Source organism: Porites lutea, chromosome 1 (genome assembly GCF_958299795.1).
Source record: "Porites lutea chromosome 1, jaPorLute2.1, whole genome shotgun sequence".
Classification (NCBI taxonomy): domain Eukaryota; kingdom Metazoa; phylum Cnidaria; class Anthozoa; order Scleractinia; family Poritidae; genus Porites; species Porites lutea.
This window is the reverse complement of record NC_133201.1, coordinates 52116378-52140223: the sequence shown is the minus strand read 5'-3', so window position 1 is coordinate 52140223 and position 23846 is coordinate 52116378. Positions and strand designations below refer to the sequence as shown.

Sequence of the window (23846 nt, the reverse complement as noted above, 5' to 3'; positions counted from 1 at the left end):
TCGTGAATGTGCTGATTTGATTTGCTTTTCTCAGTATTTGCAAGATCTTTGATTGTTCTTTGACTGCAGGCATATTCCCAGATGACTGGAAATGTGCTGCTAAAGTCACTCATTTATTCAAACAGGGAAGTTCTAGTGATATGAGCAATTACCGTCCCATTTCTGTTATCTCTGTGGTGGCTAAGGTATTCGAGAGAATAACGTTCGATCAAGTACGCGTACCTATCAGAACATAGCATTATTTCAAAAAGTCAATCCGAATTTCGCTTGATCTATCTACGGTCACTGCTCTACTAGAGGCGACCGATAGCTGGGCTTTTGATATTGATCGTGGAAACGTTAATGCTGTAGTATTTCTAGATTAAAAAACGACCTTTGATACAGTAGACCACACGACATTACTGTCTAAATTAAGTGCCTACGGAATTCAAGAAAATGCTTACAAAAAACTCAAATATGTTCTCTTAGTGGTTCACTTTCCAAAAACTGCTCTCTCCAATGTGGTATCCCTCAAGGGACTATGTTGTATCTTCTATTGTTTTTGCTATACATAAACGACTTACCAAATTGCTTAACTAACTCTTCTCCTAGAATGTATGCCGACGATACGCATCTTACCTACGCTGATAAAGATGTTTGAATGAAGACTTGCTAAAGATCAGCAAATGGCTGACCGCTAACAAATTCAAACTTAATATGACTAAAACTAAGTTTCAGCTAATGGGCTCGAGGCAGAAGCTATACACTCTAACTGACTCTCCCGTTCTGAGTATCAATGGTACTCCCGTAAACCAGGTACCAACGTCAAAATCTTTAGGTGTGCGCATTGATACAAACCTTACCTGGGGCAGTCATATCGAGAAGTTGGCTAAAAAAATTACCTCTGGTATTCTAGCTATCAAACGGGTCAGGCAAATTGTTCCCCCAGCAACATTGCATCTTATCTACAAAGCCTTGACTAAGCCGCATTTCGACTTTTGTAATATTGTTTGGGGAGACTGTGGCATAAAACTAGCAGACAAACTTCAAAAACTCCAAAATCGTGCTGCGCGAGCTCTAACTTTCTCAAGCTATGACGCAGATGCATCGCAGCTGTTCCAAAATTTAAATTGGAAAAATCTTAGTACTCAGCGTGATATCCTTAATGGTTTTTAAATCCCTTAATGGCCTTGCTTCTGAGTAGCTAAGCTCGAAATTTATTGTTCGATCTAATACCACTCCACACACTTTTCGAGATTCTGTAAATAAATAACTATTCCGCAGCCACACACAAATTATCTCCGTAATAGTTTTCGCTACAGAGGTGCTGTTTTGTGGAATAGTCTTCCTGAACCTTTAAGGCAAGCAGAATCCCCACGTAATTTTAAGTCACTTTTGCACACTCATTATAATATCTAGTAAAGCACTGCATGCATATGGAAAACAGTTTTTTTTCTTATATACTTAATTGAATAATTTTAATACTGTAATTAGCGGAACCCAGTAAATGTAATTAAGGTTTAAATTTTTTAAAATATTTTGATGCCTGATGAATTTGTAATCGTGCATACATAAAGATTATCTTACGCATGATATTATGCACTTTTTATCTGAAATTGAGTATATATTCAGGGACTGAAACAAGGAAAGGTCCCTGCCTGAAACAAGGGTCTGGGTAAATTCTCTCAGTCGGTCGGTTCAGGTCTGAAATGGAAGAGAAAATCGAATGTTATTTTCTGAACTAGGGTCAGGATTTAAGGAAGCAATTGCGAAACACCAGAATGTTTCATCGCGCCACTGGCGCTTTTATTCTTGAAATTCATCTGCAAGGCTATGTGCAAACGGACGCAACATTGTTGGCTAACAACTCCCAATACTGTTGGATGGTACATGTTGCGTCCGTTTGCACACTGTTTCGTTGGGAGTTGTTGCGCAAAGTTTGAAACCGGTAAGACTTTTAGCCCGATGCAAACGGGCGTAACATTGTTTGGAATGCATGCTGCGTCCGTTTTCACGTAGATTGAGTGATTCTTTCAATACACGTTAAAAGTGAAATGCTCATTATTATTAGCAGGTACTAATGCATTTGAATTAAAATTATTTTTTCTGAGCTGGTGACCCTGGTTACGGCCTGGCCACTAACGTTAAAAAGGTGGATTTATCTATTTATTTGGTTCGTTCGTTCGTTCGTTAGTTTGTTATATATTTATTCATTTTTTTATTTCGTTTTAGCCAGTAGGCGAAAACTGACCCCATGTGAAGCGGAAAATTCAAACGAGCATGCTTCTTATTTCCTCTGCAGCGTGTTTTTCAATATATTGTCTGATGATTGAATTGTTACTGTTTTTATTTCAGCTGTTTTGCTTGCTGTGCAATAATTGGATAAAATGGCTAACTTCTCCAATTCACCAATCAGAAACCAAACATCTATAACGGTGAGGGTAAAAGGCGGAATGAGTTTGCCGAATGGCACGTGACATGGCTTGCGGAATGACATAATTATGCAGAATGTAAAATATGGAATGTGGCGCAAAGAAATAAATTAAACTGAAAAACATGGGCGCGTCTTTGCCGCGCCTTTTTTTGACGCCAATCTGAGTGAGCAACTTTTTTCTGGTCCATTTATGACTGCGGTTATTATTAGATCCCATCGACCGTAACCCTATCGAGTGAAGCGAACTACTCTCTGTCTCCTTTCGGCCTTTCCGTGGGTCTTCGCACCTTCCTTGTTTGTGCGAGTGTGTGCGTTTGATCGTGAAAAAATGCTAAAACGGCAGGAAGGGAAAAAAAAAAGAAAAAAGGCGCACACTCATTTGCCAGGATTCGAACTCGCCCTTCTCCGCCGGCTGTTAGCTTCGCGTGCCCGAAACTTAACCAAGCAGCTAAGGAAACAAGACACAAGATCCGTTTCATCTCTCAATATTATGTCACCATCACGTACTCACCGTCTGAAAAAGAAACACTTCTTACGCGGTTGCAAATACAAATATAGGTAGAAGGAAACTGTAAAGTTAATGGTGCAAACATCTTTTGCTGAAAAAATTAAAGTAGAGGGGAGAGTGACCTTCCAAACATCTTTTCTTCAATGGCCGACTTTCTTGAAGTAGTATCGTTGCTGCCATCCAGCCCGACCTCATAAAGGCAAGAAGAATCTTTGTGGCAGTGGGAAAAGGCTAATCGACAATGAGCCTTCGTGGCTTTTTGATTGTCATCGTATGTCAACATTTTAAAAAACAGCGTCTGCGTTTGCAAACTGATTGGCGCCAAAAAGAGGCGCACTTTTCAGTTTAATTTATTTCTTTGGGTCATTCTGCATATATTACATTCCACATAATTATGTCATTCCGCAAGCCATGCCACATGCCATTCCGCAAACTCATTCCGCCTTTTACCCTCACCGCATCCATAAGACAAAGGTTAAAATTTTTGTTTCTCATACCTTGACACGTAATCATTGTTTTACCTAAGTTTAAAGGGAGGGCCTCACCTTTCGTTGACTCGAAATTCAATGTCACGTCATCGCCAATCAGCACGAATGGCGCCCAGTACTTCACGGCCTTGAACTCTTCAGACTCCCGCATCCATTTCATGGCATGATGAAGAGACTTACTTGCACTTTGCCCTGCTACCAAATTTTCGTAAAAGTGCTTCATAAACTCCAGAGTGGCTTCGTCGCTAAGCGCCCACAGTGACGCAATAACAGAACGTGCCCCTGCTCCTAAAAAGGCACGTGCAATTCCAACCACGCCTTCGGCGTTTATCTTCCCTCGTGCACTGTAACAGCAGCTTAAAACAACAAGCTTGGCTCGCAATTGTGGGTCCAACACATCTGCTATTGTCAAAAGGAAGTCTTCCTCTTTCGGTCTTATAGCATCAGTGAGATTAGGAGACAAAATTATTTCTCCAGTTTCTGGACAACCATGGGCTGCAAGGTGCACTAAAGAAACTGAGTTAAGCCGGCTTAAAACTTGATCTTTTGTAGCGTTCTTCCCAGTGAGAGGCTTGATGTCAAGAATCTGTCCGATCATTTCTGCTTCTTGTTCGGCACCCGGGAGCTGCGGGAACGGTTTGTTGTCTTTAATGCGTACAGTTTCCACCCACGGATTACCAACAAGCAGTGCACCAGATGTACTATGGTGGCCTTCAGGACACTCTGCCAGCAGCCGTAAGCTTGTTAATGATGGAACCAATCGAATTCGCAGCGTTTCAGACAAGTACCTGGAATGTTGGTTCACAAGGGCAGCGTAAGGAATCAAGAATGACGAACGGTCAAGGACAAGAAGGAGTTCATCACCTTTTATCAGATGTGAAACTGGAGCGATAACCAAGTCATACAATCTTTTCAAAGCAGCACCTTCGTCTTCTTCCTGTAATGTCAAAGGCTTGTTCCCCACAACTTTCTTTACACTAATGTTTTCGTATGTTTGGTGAATCAATGATGTCAAGTTACCATTTATTTCCTTTTGCATCATCTGAAACTCCTTTCCATTTAGAAGTAACCAGAAACTCAGTAATGTGTTAATGTTATCTTCTTCCGCTAGAAAAAGTGTGGGTGATGAAAGAAGGCTCGAAATGGACATTATCAGCTCCATGCCCTGTTCTGACGGCGACCAAATTGATTTTCTGACGCCATATTGTGAGTTCATGAGATCCATAAGAGCTTGTGCTCGTCCCGCTTCAGCTGTGATAAGCGCCTCACCCTCCTTGCCTTGTCGTAATTGAACTCGCCATAATAAAGTAAAAGGTTCATCATATTGATCCCGAAACATGATTTTCCACTCGTCTTTCCCTTGAAAAAGAGCCCTAATTTCCTCAAAAAGTTTTATTGAGGATTTACAAGACTCCTCGGCTTTAAATAAGTCGCCATCAAGAAATGAAAGCCAAGCGAGGCTGTAATATGAGACTGCTTGCTCAACTTTGTTTCCAGTCTCTGTTAAGACATTTAGACCCGCCTGACAAAACTCGATTGCTTTCCTCACATTACCGAGATATTCATAGGCATGGCCAAGGTTGTTATATACACGTCCTTCATCACATTTGTTTCCAGTCTCTATTGTTATAGGTAGACTCAGCTGAAAAAAGTCGATTGCTTTCTCGAAATCACCGAGACAGGCACGGACGACCCCAAGGTTGTTATATACTGTGCCCTTCAAACGTTTGTCTCCAGTCTCTACTGCAAGACGTAAACTAAGCTGCAAAAACTCGACTGCTTTCTTGAATTCACCGAGAGAGAGATAGGTAGATCCCAACGTTGTTATATGCTGAACCCTTTAAACCTTTGTTTCCAGTCTCTATTGCGAAAGGTAGACTCAGCTGATAAAACTCGACTTGTTTCATGGAATCACCGAGAGAGTCATAGGTACCGCCAAGGGAGCTATATACTCTGTACTTCAAATATTTGTTTCCAGTCTCTATTGCGATAGGTAGACTTAACTGATAAACCTTGATTGCTCTCCTGAACTCACCGAGAGATTCATAGGCATGGCCAAGGTTGTTATATACAGTTCCTATAAATTCTTTGTTTCCGCCTTCTTTGGCTTCATTCAATGCTAAGTGGAAGTAATCTCGCGCTCTTTTGAAGTTACCGTGTTTTAAAGTTTGAATTCCCATGTACAATTGTTGCCGAAATCTTCGGCATTGCTGACAACAGTAAGCAATCATTCCCTTAAAAAGAAGACAATAATGGCCAAGATTTTTTATTTAATATTTGTATTCACAACTTATTCACAGCTTTTTGAGTGATAAGTAAAATCATTTGAGATCAAGGTTTTGGTAAATACTACCACGTACGCTTTGCTTATCGTGACCGAACAAATGTTTTAAGTAGAGAGGAAATTAGCCTCAGAAAAGCTTATGATCCAATATTTATTTTCTACGTTGTAAGGAAATCAATTTAAGACAATGATTATGTGAGTAGGTAAGCAATGAAATTCAATGTCATACAAGGCATTGCACAGGCTGTTTAAGTCCAAGTAGAAACAAATGAAACAAATGTTTTTCATCCGGATTTCTATAAAGAAAAATAGCAAACAAAGAAAGGAAGAGAGGCTAGCCTGAGAGCGGGCGGGCTCTTTTTTTTCTTTTTTTTTTTTTTTTTTTTGTTATTTCCGACTTTTTTGTTATTTTCCAGTTGAAAGCCTTCTTTACAAGTTATTAGCCTCCCCAGTCCCGCAAGTTTGATTAATTTTGATACTTGTTTCAAACAACAACGTGATGCGTCTTACGATATATCTCAACGGGTAGGGTGCATTAAGAACGTTAAAAGGATTCAGTATTTCATAAATGTTTAGTTTATGAAAGTAACGCCTGTTTCGCGGGATTGTGGAATAACAGTCGTGTTGAACGTAACGCCTATTGTTGTTGTTTTTTCTTTCCAACGTTGTCAAAGAACAATAAAAAAAAACGAGGGCCGGCCCCCTAAAAATGAAGCAGACGTGAACGACAAATATTCGTTTGTTTGTTTGTTTTTTTCACTTGGCTTAACTACTGCAGTAAAATTGAGCTTAGTATTACAGTCGCACCACCCCTTATGGACTCAATTTATTATATAAAGGACATCTTTAATCATGGAAAGTTCTCTTTATGGCTTCATGGTCCTGCTAAAGATTGAAAATCGTACACAATTTCTACCTCGACAATCAGACTGAAACTCGACTTTGTCTTTTCGCTGTCGTTAGCACCGAGGTCTGAATATTAAAACAGTCGATAGTATAAGGTCGTTGCCACAATATACGACAAGATTAAAGTAATTTTTTTTCTCAGTATAGAAAAATCGGGGGAAGGGATGCTTAAAATTGTAGAAAGGGGAAATTTTAACATAAAAAAAAAATTCAAATTTGAAGTGAAAAATTGATACAAAATGACCAGCCTGTGATTTTATGTTTTAATACAGTATATGACAAAAAGGCAATATTATTGAAATAATATAAGATACCTCGTTGTCCACGGATCTTGTTAGAGCTATTTCCTTTAGTTCCAGCAAATTGGTGTTCGCAGAGTCAATCTTTTTTTAATTGTTAAGGTGTAAAAGTGTTTAAAGTAAGTGCCCATCAAGTACTGATTTCATTTTGACAAGAGAAAATAATTAGACAGGGATGGAGTTTAGGGGCGTTGGCTGGGATATGTTAAGGCTACGTTTAAGAAGAAACAAAAAGCAAACTATGGTGATAAACAGAAGAAAATATAAATGCTTTTCTGGAAAAAAATGAAACTTTTAACTTGACGTTTCGTATGTTCCAACATATATCTTTGGAAGTAATTAACCATTGAATAACGACAGAAATTTAAATGTAGAATAAGTATCTAATTAAAGAAACAATAGATTTCATATGGTTAGAAACTTTGCATATAAAAAAAGCATGCCAGGAGCTCCTGCGTCAGCCTAGTAATATGCATGAATCGCATTTCCGTAGGGAGCCTAAAAATTTAATTCCCGCAGAAAATAATAATAGCAGATGAAAAAGTGTTTGAAACAACAATTAAGAAAGCTTATGACTTTTCATACAAAAACCACTTTTCATGTTTTGGCTGCGCGCAGTCATGCCTCAAAATCTGTTGAATCTTCGTCGTTCCAAAGTAGATCTCAAGCCTACTTAACTTCAGCACAGGTAACCCAGGCTCTGTGATAGTACCACAGTTGTTGTTGTTGTTCGTCCTTTGGAGTCGAAGGTGACCATGACATCCTCAGCTTTTCTTGGAGTTCGCCTTGGCTTTCCGGAGGTGGCTGATGAGGCCCATCCGGGCGTGGAACCCTCTCCCACAAGTTGGACACATGTGAATTAGGGTGGTTTGCTGGTTGCTTGTAGCTATGGCCTTGAGCGTCTCGCGTGCCTTTCCTGCGGCGCCAGTTCTGTTGTCTTCGGCTACATGGGATCTGCTATAAATGAGGTTGCGCCAGGTTGGACGGTCGGCAGCAAGGTTCTCCCAGGTCTAACTGTCTATTGAGAAATCTATCAGAGAGACCTTGAGGCAGTCCTCGAATCGCTTGCGCTGGCCACTAACAAAGCGCTTTCCTTGGAAGAGCTCCCCGTAGAGCAACTGCTTCGCGATTCGAACATCAGGCATGCGAGTGACATAACCTGCCCATCTGATTTGGACCTTGCGCATGAAGGTAATGATGCTGGGCATCTTGGCTTTCTGTAGAACCTTAGTTTTGGAGATTTTGTCCTGCCACCGAATGTTGAGGAGTGTCCAGAGGCATCGTAGGTGGAAGTGGTTCAGCTGCTTTTCGTGCCGTCTGTAGGCAGTCCAGGTCTCGCAACCGCATAGGAGGGTTGTGAGCACTACTGCTTTGAGTTTGGTGGCAAGGTGAATTCCTCTTCTCTCCCAAACTGTCTTCCTGAGCCGCCCAAACGCACTGCTGGCGTTGGAAATTATGTTGTGTGAGAGGGTGATGCAGAGGTAAGTGACATTTTCAACAGCCTGGAGTTTCTGACCTTTGACTGTGATGATGGGGTCCTGGTATGGGTTGCTGGGAGCTGGCTGAAACATCACTTCAGTCCTTTTTGGTGCTGATTGTGAGACCGAAGTTATCACAGGCTGTGGAGAGCCTGTCCATTTCCAGTTGCATCTCTTGTTGACTTCTGACGTTGAGGGCACAGTCGTCCACAAAGAGAAAGTCCCTGATTGCAGTCTCCTTCACCTTTGTGACGGCCTGCAGAAGTCTCAGGTTGAACAACTTCGCGTCTGGCGTATGTCTGATCCTGACGCCAGCGTCGCAATCTATGAATGCATCTGTCAGCATAGCAGAGAACATCAAACTGAGCAGTGTCGGAGCAAGGACACAGCCTTACTTTACACCGTTGGAGACTGGAAAGGATTCTGACGGCTCACCATCATCAAGGACTAGGGCTTGCATGCCCTCATGGAACTGGCGAACAACGGTGATGAGTTTGTGGGCGCAGCCAAACTTGCTCATGATTTTCCACAATCCGTCTCTGCTGACTGTGTCGAAGGCCTTGGAGAGATCCACAAAGGTGGTGTAGAGGTCGCGGTGCCGTTCCGTACACTTTTCTTGAAGCTGGCGGGCGGCAAATATCATGTCGACCGTTCCTTGACCTGCGCGGAAGCCGCACTGGCTCTCAGGGAGGAGACCTTGCCCCAGATGGTGGAGGAGGCGGTTGAGCAGCACGCGGGCTAAGACCTTGCAGGAAATGGGGAGAAGAGAGATATCGCGATGATTGTCGCAGGAATGCCGGTTTCCTTTGCGCTTGTAGATGTGGACGATTGTGGCGTCTCTGAACTCTTGGTGTAGTTGCTCTTTATCCAAGAAGGGCTGAAAGAGTTGGGTGATCTCGTCCAGCAGGAGAGGGCCACCAGCCTTGTACACATCGGCAGGGATTGCATCCGATTCTGGGGCCTTCACGGCGGACATTTCCTTGAGGCCTTTCACCACTTCTTCAGTCGTTGGGGGAGAGTCGAGTTCCAGGTTCACCGGAGCTTGTGAAAGATGTTTAATGGCTGCGTCGTTGATTGTAGAGGGGCGGTTGAGGACACTGTCAAAGTGTTCGGCCCATCTCTCCAGGATCTGTTTTTTCTCAGTAAGCAGGGTGTTCCATCAGGTCCAAGGACGGGGCAAGACCCGCAGGGTTGAGGTCCGTACGTAGACAGCGTTAAGGGCAGTGTAAAACCGCTTGGTTTCATGCCGGTCTGCATAGCCCTGAGTCTCGTCTGCTTTGGCACTGAGCCAGGTGTCCTGCAAAGAGCGGAGCTTTGTCTGTATCTGGCTGCGCAGGTTGATGAAGACAGCCTTTTCCGCTGGGCAGGAGGGGTCGCTATGGTTGGCCCGAAGTAGGCGGCGCTTTTCCTCCAGTAGTACATGGATTACGGGCGTCTGGTGGTTTCTGGTGGTCAGACCGAGGACTTCGAGGGCAGTAGAGTGGGCCGTGTCCCTAAAGGAGGCCAACGCTTCTTCAATGTCATTAGAGGGGGTGGGGAGGTTGGAAAGGTTTCTGTCCATAACTGACTGAAGATCATTTACAGTCTCAGTGTTTTTCAGTTTTGTCACATTCACTCGATTGGTGACCTTCTGCCCTTGGGGCCTTCTCTTCGACTGAATATGGAGGTTGAGTTTGGCGATGATGAGGTGGTGATTAGACCAGCAGTCAGCGTCGCGCATCGCCTTTGTCACCCTCGCATCCCGTCTGTCTCTTGCCCTGATAACGGCGTAGTCAAAAAGATGTCAATGCTTAGATCGAGGGTGCATCTAAGACGTATTGTTAGGGGTCGGTAAGCGAAACATGGTGTTGGTGAAAAGAAGTTTCGTGATAATTTACTCAAATTCACCAATGAAGCCTTCCCAGCGAGAGAAACGAATCCAGCAGACTTGGACAAAATCGAAGGATATGATTCAAAACCTTCTTACGCCGAAGTGGCCAGCTAGCTGGGAAAACTTCATTGGTTTCTATATCTGATGCAATCCTACTTCTCCGATCCTACCATGTTGATTTACCGTTGCAGTTCGAATTTCGTGGAAAACGTTGTGTTGGAAAGGGAGCAAGGCGGCCGAGACGCTCTCTCGTGCCTCCTATCTTGTGTATTATATTATATGGAGGATGAATTTGAGCAAATTATCCCGAAAATTCGTTTGAGTGTTAAGGACAGAAACAACTAACTGCAGAGTAAGTTTCATTGTCCTTTCTGTAGTATTTCCTACAAATTTTAAGATCGTTGTTTCCGCCATATTGAGTTTGTGTCGATTTGATGATTATGTCTTGTTGTTTTCAGGCTCCACGGCAATGATGCTAATGTTTGAGGCCTCCTTTTCCGCTGAGATTTCTTGTTTTTTGTTTTTGTTTTCTGTTTCTATCTTTCACCCCACCAACCGATCCAAAATCAGGAAAATCAATAGACACTAAACGAATAAAAAGGGCAAGGCCTAAGCCTTATGGTTTCTTTTTGAACTTCCTCACCGCTTTGCTTCTGTGTATTTCTGTTTTCTTGTCTTTTGTTTTGTTTTGTTTTTTTGCCGGTGAAATAAACTGAAACTGAAACCTCTTCGCAGATCCTCTATATCCGAACCTTTTTTGAGATTCTCGAGCGCGCATATAAAAATATAAAGCGCGACAGGAGATGGGCTCCTGAGCGCGAGGATTTATTGACCGCAAGGGCAATGGGGTGGGGTCATGGTTCGTTACTGCGCTTCGGTTCACTCGCGTGCTGTCAAATGGTCGAAAACAAAAGGAAAAACGTCGGTGGACATACTATTCACTTCTGGACATCAAATATCACTTACGATGGAACTTATCTCCTCTCCCTGTCCAAGGATCAGAGTTGAGTCAATTCAAGGTGCTGGCGTCAACTACGTGATTCCCTGCCTGCTTGTGGGCGGGACATGTTTCACAAGGACCTTTCCACAGCTACGGAGTCCGTCCGCCGCGAGACCGATGATGTACTTTAAAAAAACAAAGACAAGTTATTTTCGATTTGCCCCCGCCCCCTATTCCCGAAAGTCCGACCGCTTCAAACAACTCCCCACCCACGAGCCAGAAGGGCTGTGGTTGCCCGGGGAATTACATTTTAGTTCAATCAGAAGCCCCTTCTCCCTGGTTAGTTCAAGCTGTGTGCCTTCCTTTTAGCTATTATTTTCGGCCTTGAGGAAACTCACACCGACAGGAGCATGTTATGGACTTCTTACAACAAGTAATTCTGTAGGCTGTATAATGTTTGTGTAATTGAAAACTGCTGACAAAAATAGAAGTTTTGTTTTTTTTCTTGTCGCTCCTCGGCGCTATAAGGTATTCAGGGTAGGCGTATTTTTTATTTACACAAACTTTCAGTTTTCGGCCTTTTCAGCAAGGTAAGACACACCACCAACTCACGGTATAGTGCTGATAACGACTTTCGAAAAATGTCACCAGAAATAAATCTTTAAACCTTTTTATGAAACGGTATAAAAACAAACAAACAAAAAAGACTCCGAGATCACACACAAAACAGATCGACCACGCTTCTTGAATAAGACAGTAAATGCACCATTTATAAGAGCATGTCTTAAGCTAGAAGCCGGTATACATAGTTTTGTCATATATTCCGGCTGGTAAATAAGGACTCATTTTTGAGTGAAATTGTCAGTAGCATCAACATAGAGCTTTAGATTATGAGAGGGGATTTTCTCCATACTGAGTATTGCTCGCGTATAAACTAGTGTCATTTTAGCGGGAAAACGTGATAGCCGTCGTCATTCTACTACGAGTACTACGAGGAAGTCGTAGTGGCTGCCTCCTCCTCAGGCGCTTCGTTTTTTGTATGGTTTCGCATACGGGCGAGCGCGAAACTCAAGTGACTGGTAAAGAAGCGCAATTTTCTGCTTCCCGCCTTCCTTTGTGCGGACATTTTCATTGAGAGAGACATCTGGGTACGAGGCAGTCGTACGTAGTGGCAGGAACAAGTTATCAAATGAAAGAGGGTTTTATAAATAGCATTTCGCTATCGGGAGAGGGCTTATAACCTTCTTCAGTAACCCTACTAACATTTTTGGTGAAAAAAGTAAAACGAAGCCTTCCAGGCGGTCTTTTTTTTTAGAACACGCGCAAAAACTTCACGTTAAATCTCGTACTCGTACTCGTTCTCGTCCTCAAATCTTAAGCTCTGTAACATTAATCCAACATGGCACGTGTTTCAAAGTTACACCGGCATGCTGAGATCTACCACAGGGACAACTGCTCACATCAAGTTAAACGATGAGAGTCTCATTAACATTTCTACCCACGAAAACTCTTACTTGCTGCGATAAAAGAAAACACAATGCTATTTTTGAACTACGCCCTGAAAAAAATTGTGGGCGGATCCAGGAGTTTTTGATGGAGGCTGGATGAAACCAATCGGCCATCAAACTATAGTTGTCCTACGTTTTTCCAAAAACATGGCTACAAAAAAACGACAAATACCCGACAAATGCCCGAGTTGTTGTTGGTGGTGGCATATTTCCGATAAATTCAGTTAACCAAAAAACCTAAAAATGGCCTTTTACCAACTTTTTCACCTGATTTTACATGAAATAGACAGATTTGGTTGTTTTATGCTGAAAAGTGGATTTTTTTCAAAAAGCTTGGTACTTTGCTTAACCCATTCGCTCCTGGAGATTTTGCCGAAAAACACGTTTTGAAGCTAGTCGAGTGGTTTTCTGGTCACTGTCGTGCTATAAAGAGTTAAAACTTACCACAAACTGGTTTACAGGTCGTACACTTCGCGGCCTTCTGATCCAGATGCAAAATATCAGCTCGAGAAGTTCGGGCATGCGCAGAAAGCAAAATGTTTTGCTTTTGGGTTTAAAAGTGACACAGCAGTCTTGACTTTTACTTTTCGCTTTCTCTCCTCCCCTCTTTTTTCGCTTTTCTTGCCTCATTTTTTTTTTATCTTGCTGGGCATATAGTAGGCTTTGTTTTGGTGGGAAAAAGCTTTTAGGATCTTAGGATTAGGTGAAGGGAAAGGTAGGTGAGCAATGGAACAAGATTTTCATGGAGATTTTCAGGTCAATGTCACATGGTTTTTTGCTTCTTTCTCCGGTGTCCTTGACTGAATTGTGCTCATTCTGGTATGGTTTGAAAGATCTCTTCACTCTGCACAAGTTAGTGGAAAAAGTTGTCCTTGACCGTCAAAACTGATGACGTCACAGAGGATAGAAAGGACGTGGATCCGCACGGGTGGTTACAGGCGGTTCAGGGACGAATGGGTTAATGTCTCGTGAAAGTATTACTGTTGAAAGGCGAGCCCAAAAACAAGTGGTAAGCGATCAATCTTTGAAAAGTAACGCAATCTCAGTCGTTTGAGAGAAGATGCTCTTGCCGACGCTGTCCTTGATGTTTTTTACTTCCAATATCTAGGAAACCCATGCTAAGGTATGAAACATATACTGGCAGGCATTGTTCTGTTAGCTAAAATCCAATTCCTGGACGCAGAAACGTTGTGATTTTCACTCATTCCACGTTAAGTGGGTAAATTACCATTTTTTGGTGTCCATGGCAAGTTTTGGGGACTCAAATTGTTTTCCCATAATCATTTCGCTGAAAAATACTTAAAATATGCCCGAATAAATAGCGACAGTACCCCTTTGTGCTCCTGTAGACAGTAACTTTGAGGGAATCAAGGCCAAAAGTGTCAAAAAAATGCAATTTTGCTATGTCCACAGAGAGGGTGGGTATAGAAGGTTACAGTATATTTGTGCTTGTCGCCTTATACTATGGAAAATAATCAATCCAATATCTCAGGAGGGACATAAAGTCCTACATGATCATTTCTCACTGCAGGTCAGTTTTGTTGCTTTTAACTACAGTGAACTTGTGTCCGCTATTTTTATGAAACTTCCGTTACCGATCTGAGGGCAGATCACAAATGGCCAAGAAATAAATACTGCAAATGATTTACATCGGGTAAATATTACTTAAGTTTGCTCTTTTTGATACGCAATGCAGAAAATGAAGAGGAGAAGCCCGTGGAAAGAAATTCCCTCTCACAATAGCAGGATTCAGGGTGAACAGTTAAGGTTGTAACTTCCGTTACTAAGATTACAGCTGAAAAAATGAAAAGTGGGTCGTGCTGATTTTTGTGGTGACGGAGGAGCTAGTGAGGATTATTATGGAGTATGTTTGGTTTTTCCGAGTAATTAATTTCACTTCAAGATGTAACAGAAAAGGTAGAATTGTAACTTCCGTTACTGTAACTTCCGTTACCAAGAATTTGTCCGGTCTCTAAAACATGGGATAAACGTCAGGAAAATTTCAGGAAATGCTGTCACACGATTGCCCCATCAGACAACCCAAGCCTTGATGACATCTGGTGAATATTTCGTCATAAGTAACCCTCATACGTGTGCCATTGGTGAGATACCTCTCTGTCAAGTGTGATAAGGGAATTTTAGCTGAGTTTGTGGTTTGACGAGTTTTTTTGCATAGTTCAGAGAAGTTTATTTTCCTTTGAAGTATTTCTAGGCAATTTAGGAATATAAGATGAAAATGGGACAGGCATCTTGATCATTTTATTATTTTTTTTAAAGTAACGGAGGTTACAAAAAACAGGAAGTAGATTATCTGAAGCTGTTTTTGCTAGTTCAACCCTCTTTTCTGTGAATGGACCTTACAACATTCATGTATTACAATTCTTGTACGAATTCTAACAGATTACCATATATCTATTAATTTTTTTTCTTTCAATTCAATTTATTTTGCTCATTTTGTTGTTTTTAGCCTTGTTCCACCCAAAAATTCCAAAATTTCATCCAAAATTGTTTAGCATTAATTCAATTCAATGGAATAAGTCATATGCATTGTTATTTAAGACGGTCTGTAATCCCAAAAGTAAGTAGTTGGAAGAGAAATGAAATATTACCTTCCTTCTGTAACTTCCGTCACCGAAACTTATTTGATAATCACTCGTTTTCTACTAGATCACATGTTTCCAAACTATAAAAAAGGTAAACCACACTTTCTTTCCTTCACATTTAGCAAAATAATGTTTAGTCTGACGGCTTTTTTAAAGAAAAAACATTAAAAAAAACACAGCAATTTTAAATTCTCAATGTTTTGTTACGTCAGACCAAAGTACACCATGGCAGAACAACTTGACTTTTTCATGCCTTGAGCCACTGACTTGACTAAAATGTAAAACTCAGACCTTAGCCTTCCACGGATTTCATTTTAAACATTTTATAGTATGCTAAATTGAAAAAAAACATACTATAATGCAGCACTGTGCTGTTTCAAGCCATACAAAATATCACACTAGATGCTATTAAATAACAGGCTATAACTTTTTATAGATAAAAGATATGTTGACCAAATTTTGGTTACTCACCCTTCAATAATGTATCTTTCGGTTAAACTAACTACTTGTCTGATTTGTTGACCTTCGATTTTTCGAAAATCCTTGGGACAATTTACCCACTTAACGTGGAATGAGTGTTTTTCAAGTTTATTATAGTGCTTTGCCCTTTGACAACCTTCCGTGACTCGTGCGTTTGGCAGCAGACGATGGCTAAACTCTGCTTTTCTTGTAGGAAAACGGCTTTAAATTGTATCAGATCGCTGGATAAACACGTCGTGGTTTCTGATAGATGATAACATTAAACCACTGTTGCTCCAACTGAGTTCTTATTGCATTTTCCGAGTTTTTAGCATTAGCTCGCTGAGTCAGGAAAGCTCAAATTTCAGAAAAGTACTACTTGTTTTTCCCGGCCTCAAAAATTTTCTTTTAAGTTTCCCATAGTTTTGAAAACAGATTTTGAAAGAAGAGATAACGCTCTTTAACGTGGTATAGGACTCTATACTGAAATCGAGGTACCAGTCGACGATTCTGGGCTTTGAAATTTGCCATTTTTTCATGGAACGAAAACGTTCGAAATATTGAAAATAATGAAAAATCTCTGAAATATTATATTTTCGTAAAACTGAGTAAATCGCCACTTAAAATGTGTACAATTATGTACTTTTCTCAACAAGTTATTTGTTGTTCACATTACAATTGATTTGATTTTTAAAACGAATTTTTTGTGACACATCGTCTCGGGCCTGTAAAACCCGGACCGAGAGCCGCGAAACCAATAACCCCCCCGTACGTCTAAAATAATTATCGGATGGAAGTAAAAATTACGTTTATGTTAATAGCTGACCTAGTGCTACTTTGTGAATTTTTTTGAGAATTTTCGATTTTTCACTTTTGTAGACCTCTGGTCCATATTTACTGACATCCGCTCTTAAATTGCGAACACGTCACGTCCCGAGATGAGGGCTTCTGATGCTTGCTTCTCTTTGCTCTGTATCTAATGTTTCTATTTTCGGGAAACGTGACAAACATATTCATGCAGTGCTTCAGCCATCATCATCTTGTCAACGGTTTCGATTATTGACAAATTGTTGTCAACGCTTCAAGCATTAGCCAATCGTATTTTCGCGTTGTAAGGCCAATTCATAATTCATTTGCTCTGGCTCATTCGTGGTCGTGCAGGGGCAGCAAAGAAACGTACCAAAAAGCGTGCAGCACGTGCAAAATTTGTTGTTTTGCTTAGGCCGCGTCCACAGCAATCAGGATATTTTTGAAACCGCATATTTTAAGAATGATCTATCTCTGTCGCCATCACTCTGCAAATCGCCTCTTCTTTTCTTTCTTTCTTTTCTTCCGTTTTTGGTTTGTTTTATTTTGTTTTGTTTTTTTCGAAAGCAACATTTTGAGCGAGTTCTGTACAGTACCGAAAATGATCCCCAAAATGGACCGCAAATTATCCTCGACCGCAAATGATCCCGAAAGGAAAATCAGAATGGCTTGAACTCAACTGGATCATCGTGTCTTCTTTATTATCACAACGAAAAAAATTAAACCAATTGATTAAATGGAATAAATATGGCTTCACAAATAACTTTTTTAAAAAAATGTAACTCTGTTGTAAAGTGATGCTTAACCTCTCTAATCGCTCTAATGACCACGGCAATGGCAAAAAGCAATAGGTTTGGGTTATGTTCACACCATACCGGATAGCTCTTGCCCCGACACGAAAATTATACCGTTTAAGGCTTCTTTTTACACACAAGAACTGTGATTTCGGCGCGATTTATGTAACGGAGGGAAGCTGCGCCACGCCGATGTCGAAAGTGCAGCGCCTCATATCGAATAGGTTCTGTGCCACACTTTGATGTAATGTCAACAGGTACTCGAACCGTGGCGGAAGTTAATAAATAGGAACGAGGACTGGAACCCACTGAGACGGAAGTAAATATTCAGGGATGAGGATTGGAATTAAGAGGGCCAAACCTCTCGGCTAACCGCTCCGGCACTTCTCCGGCTCAAATGATGTGTGTGAACGACCTGTTCCAGGCCCGGGCAGTTGCTATTCACACTATACCGGATAGCTTTTAATGTCGGCATGAAAAGATATCAGGTATAGAAATTAGATGCGGTCACACTAGCAATTTTTGCCATGGGCAAATAGCTGTTGCCCACGGGGAAGCAACTTTTTGTGTGTGACAGATTTCCCCAAGGTGGAATTGCCTCAGGGAAATTTTCATGGATACGTTAAAAAGAACAAACGAATTACCCATGACAGTTCTCGAGGTAAGTTCTATGGGTTAATAAAAACCTCAGGCTGCTCAACCAATCGATGCAACAAGCAGTAGAAATCACGTGTCGTTTAGGTGTTGAGTTCGTCTTGACGCCAAATAGTACGCGAAAACTGAACTAAAAAGTTCGAAAATTCAGCGTGATTTTGAGCAATGCTGTGTTTTTTTAAGTTTTACGTCAAATAAATTCAAAAGCACTTTGAACGTTTTCTTTAACTCAGTGTTTAAAAATTATTTTCTTATGAAGTAGTTGCAACCATTTTAGTAAACACGTACATTTGACTTCTGAGCAAAAATTTAGGCTAGAAGTTTCCTTTTCTTTTAATCGCGAATGAAGTTATGGCCTTCCTTTTTAGTCTCAAAATCAAGGCCTGAGTCGCCCTAGCCAAGCTTAATTGGTATGGCGGTTTTACTAGAAGGGTAAAAATGGTCCAAACCCCTTATGATTTATGTCAGTCTTTAATGTTTACAACCACGTCTTCCGCGAAACCGGGTTCTAGTTTTTTTCGTCCCTTTGGGTATTTTAGGGTTGTGTGACCGCAGATATGAAAGTAATCAAAACCCAGAGCGAACCCAACCCAAGCCCAACCCATTGAATGAGGAGGTGAAATTAGAGCGCTGAAGTTTGAAAAAGTGCGAATGAATAATAATAATAATAATAATAATAATTCCGTTATTTACCCTCGGCAGTATTTAGAGCACTAATAAGAGTGGGGCAGAGCATATGCTTGAAACAAACGCGAACAGTCAAGCTTAGCGACCACGTCCGCGCGACAATTCAGCACTTGCTATGGTAGGGATGTTACTATTGCTTCTAGGTCAATCATTCGGGAAAATAATATTGAAGCCCTTGTAATTTTCAAAAAGACTCAGTTTGCCCTAGGAACAGATAAGAGAGATGTCGAGCGGTGTCATGTTTATAATTTCAAGCCGCTGAAAAGTACCTTTCTCCTGCTGAGCCTGATTGCACACGCAGGATCCACCAGTAGAAGTTTGCAGATCATGATATGCAACTGTAGGTTCCTGTAACCCCTTTATTTTGTCTAGTATGTTATCTAAATGCGTCAGAGACCACATCATCAGCCGATATAATTCGTTTTAAGAAACCGCAGTTCCGTGGAGTGGTCTTCAGATTTAATAGAGAACCTTAATAAAAAAGACTCCATTCCGCATTGTTGTCAGCAGTTTGCTACAGCCTTGCTGTTTGAAAACGCAGAAGTCTAGGACTAAGTGCAGTTTTGTAAAGATAGGCGTTTTGAAGCTTACTACACGTCAGTTCTGGGATCGAAACGGACAATGATAAATATAGATGCTGGAAGATTCTTATTCCAACAAAGATACTATTTATATGAACGTAATGTATATTCTCAGTGGAACCTCTATATAACGAAGTCCTCAGTCTAGCGAATTTTTTTTTTTTTTAATTAACTCCAGTAATGGTAGAAAATATAAGGCAATATGAAAAAAAAAACACCTCGATATAAGTTAACGAACCTCGTTGAAACGAAGATATTTTGTCAGTCCCTTGGCCCTTCGTCATATCGAGGTTTCACTGTACTTAATTTTATTTATTTATTTTTCAAAAAGTGGGGGGGGGGGCTGCCAACCCCCAGTCCCTCCCCCTGCGCGGGCCCTGTCTTTTAATCATGCAGGCTTGAAAAGAAAAAAAGGATACTGCCAATCCCGTATCACACCAGAAGATCGCCAGCTCAGGCAGACCCAACACGGCAGCGGCTTCTGCTCCTGGAATCATGAAAATATAACGTAACATCAATAAAACTGGAAATTATTCAGTGGCAAAAAGAGGGCAGATTGAAAAATAATGTCCCCAATGGCCTCGTCTGCCCTGCAACCTTTCGTTCCATTTTTCAGTACGAAACAACGAGCCGACAAACAAAAATTTATGACTAGTGAGAGAACCTCGTTGCTTCATTATGATAAGCACTCAATCTTGCGGAAAGACGATAAAGGCTAATCTCCACCGTCTACGAGCAAGCTATGTTGTCATAACTTGTGATGATGACTTTATTACGCTATTGACACTCTTTCTAAGCTTTAATTTCTTCCTTAGTCTTCAAAAGTTTGAGAAACGAAAATAATGAAAGAACGGCTACGGTTTTTCAAAAGAATGCGGTAAGGTAGAAAACGCTTCACTTTAATCGTAATATTGCAGTGATATTATGATAACTACAACGCAGTGTATTAGAAGTTACCTGCTATCATAGGTTTGATTGACGATGGTCGTATGTCCATGGCATTTTGAGCGTCTACCAGTGCGTAAATGTAACTTCCTATGAACGTTGAAAAAAATAGCTAAAACGATACTGCACTATAATGCGGCAAACCAAGCAGATTTCAAAGCAAATACAACATTTTAGGTAAAAGGTGCCAAACGCTGGGGACATTTCCAATGGAATTTCCAACAGCAAACATCAGAAGACACTACAATGTGTCTTTTTGTCCCAAAATTAAAGCAATATTACACCTATAAAAAAACTTCAAGACCAAAAAGGGTTTACTTTTCAAAAAAACTTTGTTATCCGTAGTTCAGTGAACTGTTCCATCTACTTTAGCCACTTTAGAAGGACTCTACTCAAGTAACTCAAATTAACTTAATTAATAATTATTGGACGAGGTTGAGTTTTCGGGCTTGGCTGATAACACCATTACAGGCCAGAGCCCCGATTTTAGTGCGCGCCCGAGGAGGCCTAATCTCCACAGCAACCACCGCAGATCGGTTTCCAGTAACAGACAGGCGTTGCTTTCGTAATTAGTTTTAAGCATTCCTCCAGACACCTTTGGAGAGCGCCGGACACATTGCCTCTGAAGGAACTTTGTACTTCTGATTAAACGAACCAGACATCTCAAGGAAACGCGAAATTTGATCAGACTATTTGGGTATTATAAATTCATTTCACGGTCGATTGAAAATTTGGAAGTCGATTTTCGCGGCTGGCTTCGCAATTGTTAACTACAGTTTTCTCGCCGCATTTGGATTCAATTAGGCTTGATACGTTTTCAATGGTTTTTCAAGTGCTTTCTTTTAAGAAAATAGTGCTCCGATGGTTTATTTAACTTCTTTCAAGGGTAGTATGCCGTGTCAACATTGGTGACCTTCGAAGCGAAAACGGCGAGTCGGCGTATCAAGTTTTTACTGTGGAGCCACAAGTAGGAATACACTCTCTGCTGGCACGTCTTTCTCCGGTTTGGAAGGAACTCTGCGTGGAAAAGACCCTGACCAAACAAATTTTTAAATCTTCTCTATTTGAACGTTTGAGAAAAGCCGTCAACAATGCACATTTTATAGTCTCCGGTGTAAACGAATGCGAGAGCTCGAGCTCTACTTCACATCTCCTTAAGGAACAGCAAGACCGATTATCTGATTCAATGGACGACCTTTTTGATCAAACGGCGAAGGATTCAAATCTTTTTTCTCTGGCTTAAGACGATGTAAGTGTCGATGAGCCTCCAGTGACAAATCACTCTCCAAAAAGCCCCCCAAGCACTGTCGACAGTCCCGCCAAAATCTTATTCGCTAGCAGGAGCCCAAGACGCTGGATTACTCCAGACAATCTTCCACTTCAACATCTTCGTGTTCGCTTGGGTGATCTGTATAATCAACGTCACAGATACAGTATGGTTTCTATATCAGTCATTTTAGTCTCCTTCAAATGTCGATCATAATCCAAAAATTATTATTACAGGTTATCTTTGTATTGTTACTTGTTTTTTACTTAATAGGCCAAATTATAGGGCTACCCTCTCCCTCAGAGCTTACAGGCGGCGCGCCCAAGATTCTGAGGTGAAGGTAGTCTCTCTTTTGAAATGTCGGTCATATCCAAATTATAATTGTAGGTTATCTTTGTACTGTCATTTGTTTTTGACATAGGCCAAATTATGGGGCTACCCTCTCCCTCAGAGCTTACAGGCGGCGCGCCCAAGATTCTGAGGTGAAGGTAGTCTTTCTTTTAAAATGTTGGTCATAATCCAAATTATCTTTGTAGATGATTTTTGTAGTGTCATTTGTTTTTTAAATAGGCCAAATTATGAGGCTTCCCTGTCCCTCAGAGCTTACAGGCGGCGCGCCCAAGATTCTGAGGTGATGATAGTCTCTCTTTTGAAATGTCGGTCATATCCAAATTATAATTGTAGGTCATCCTTGTACTGTCATTTGTTTTCGACATAGGCCAAATTATGGGGCTACCCTCTCCCTCAGAGCTTACAGGCAGCACGCCCAAGATTCTGAGGTGAAGGTAGTCTTTCTTTTAAAATGTCGGTCATAACCCAAATTATCTTTGTAGGTGACTTTTGTAGTGTCATTTGTTTTTGAAATAGGCTTAATTATACGGCTACCCTCTCCCTCAGAGCTTACAGACGGCGCGCCCAAGATTCAGAGGTGAAGGTGGTCTTTCTTTTAAAATGTCGGTCATAATGCAAATTATTTTTGTAGGTTATTTTTTGAAGTATCATTTGTTTTTGAAATACGCCAAATTAATTATGGGGCTACCCTCTCCCTCAGAGCTTACAGGCGGCGCGCCCAAGTTTCTGAGGTGATGGTAGTCTCTCTTTTGAAATTATAATTGTAGGTTATTTTTGTAGTGTCATTTGTTTTTGAAATAGGCCAAATTATGGGGCTACCCTCTCCCTCAGAGCTTACAGGCGGCGCGCCCAAGTTTTTGAGGTGAAGGTTGTCTCTCTTTTAAACTGTCAGTCTTCAACCACAGTATTATTGAATTTTCATTTTCCAGAGTTCATAGTGGCACCTTCTTTACAGTTTTACATGATTTGTGGCGAAGACAAGACCAGGCTAACAAATTTATTTTACTTTATGCGTGCTGCGACAATCACCGTGGCTGACTGGCCTCCAAAGTTCCTTTATAATTTGGACGCTTCTCAGGAGTTCCTTCAATGGTTGTAATCCAGAATTGGCGAGTCTCAGCAGCTTGAAGCTTTTGCATTGCATCAGTTGTTCCTTGGACGGCGACCTTTTCTTGTCCCGAGTACAATATCGATTCTCGACTCTCGATTACCCTATCTTGCTCGTGCAAGGCTTCGACTACGGAACCATTATTAAGACCATTGTAGGAAAACTGTTTGGTAGAAGAAGAGTGAAATGGTGGCTTTCGGTGCGTTACCTGTCTGATGCTCGGTATATCACTGCCAAACTGCGCAACAGAATGCGCGAAAAACCCCTCCAGTACTTGAGAAAATACGATTCTTAATATCCACCTAAAAACCTGAGCGATGTGATTTAGTAACTTATTTATGGTGTTCAGCTTCCGGTTTATTCAGTTAGTTGCCAGTTGTAGGCAAAGTTCACGCGCACATTATCGCACTCTAACTGGGTCGATTGTGAGGAAACTCTTGTCAGTCATTGACTAAAACCCCCGCGCGTTAAGTGTTTGTGCGACGGACGTCCCTTATAAATATAAATTGCCCACACTGATCGCCAATTCTACTTGCAAAGTGTTGCTGATTGAGTTGTGTAATGTATTCTAGAGAGTAAATTTAGTACTAACCTCGCAGATAAGGATGTTATGAGACATTTATTTGCGTAGTTAGGCCTGCTATCCATTGGGCAAGCATCCCTTTTATTTTCTTTCGATAGCCTGTCCATGCACTAACCTTTGGGTATAGAAACTTGCTGCCTCTCGCTGTACCAAAACTTGATAGTTTTGGCGTTCAATATTTTTAACGGGTGCTCACAAAACAACGGAATGCATCGTGCGCCTTTGGCGCTTTGGTACCCTGCGAGCTTTGGTTCATCGCGTTTTGAAAGATGGAAATTTTGATATTCCCGCGTAAAACAAGACTGATAAAACG

General features: G+C 41.2%; 1 protein-coding gene across 1 annotated transcript; it reads right to left on the bottom strand.

Annotated features, from left to right (window-relative positions):
* Positions 1–7908: 7908 nt before the first annotated feature.
* LOC140932001 (uncharacterized) lies at positions 7909–8469 on the bottom strand. The gene has a single exon (XM_073381672.1). It carries the CDS (start codon positions 8467–8469, stop codon positions 7909–7911), a length of 561 nt encoding a protein of 186 aa, XP_073237773.1.
* Positions 8470–23846: the final 15377 nt, after the last annotated feature.

Excerpts from the sequence above, each read along its gene's own strand:
- LOC140932001 (XM_073381672.1), bottom strand. The coding sequence starts at position 8,469 with ATGTTTCAGCCAGCTCCCAGCAACCCATACCAGGACCCCATCATCACA.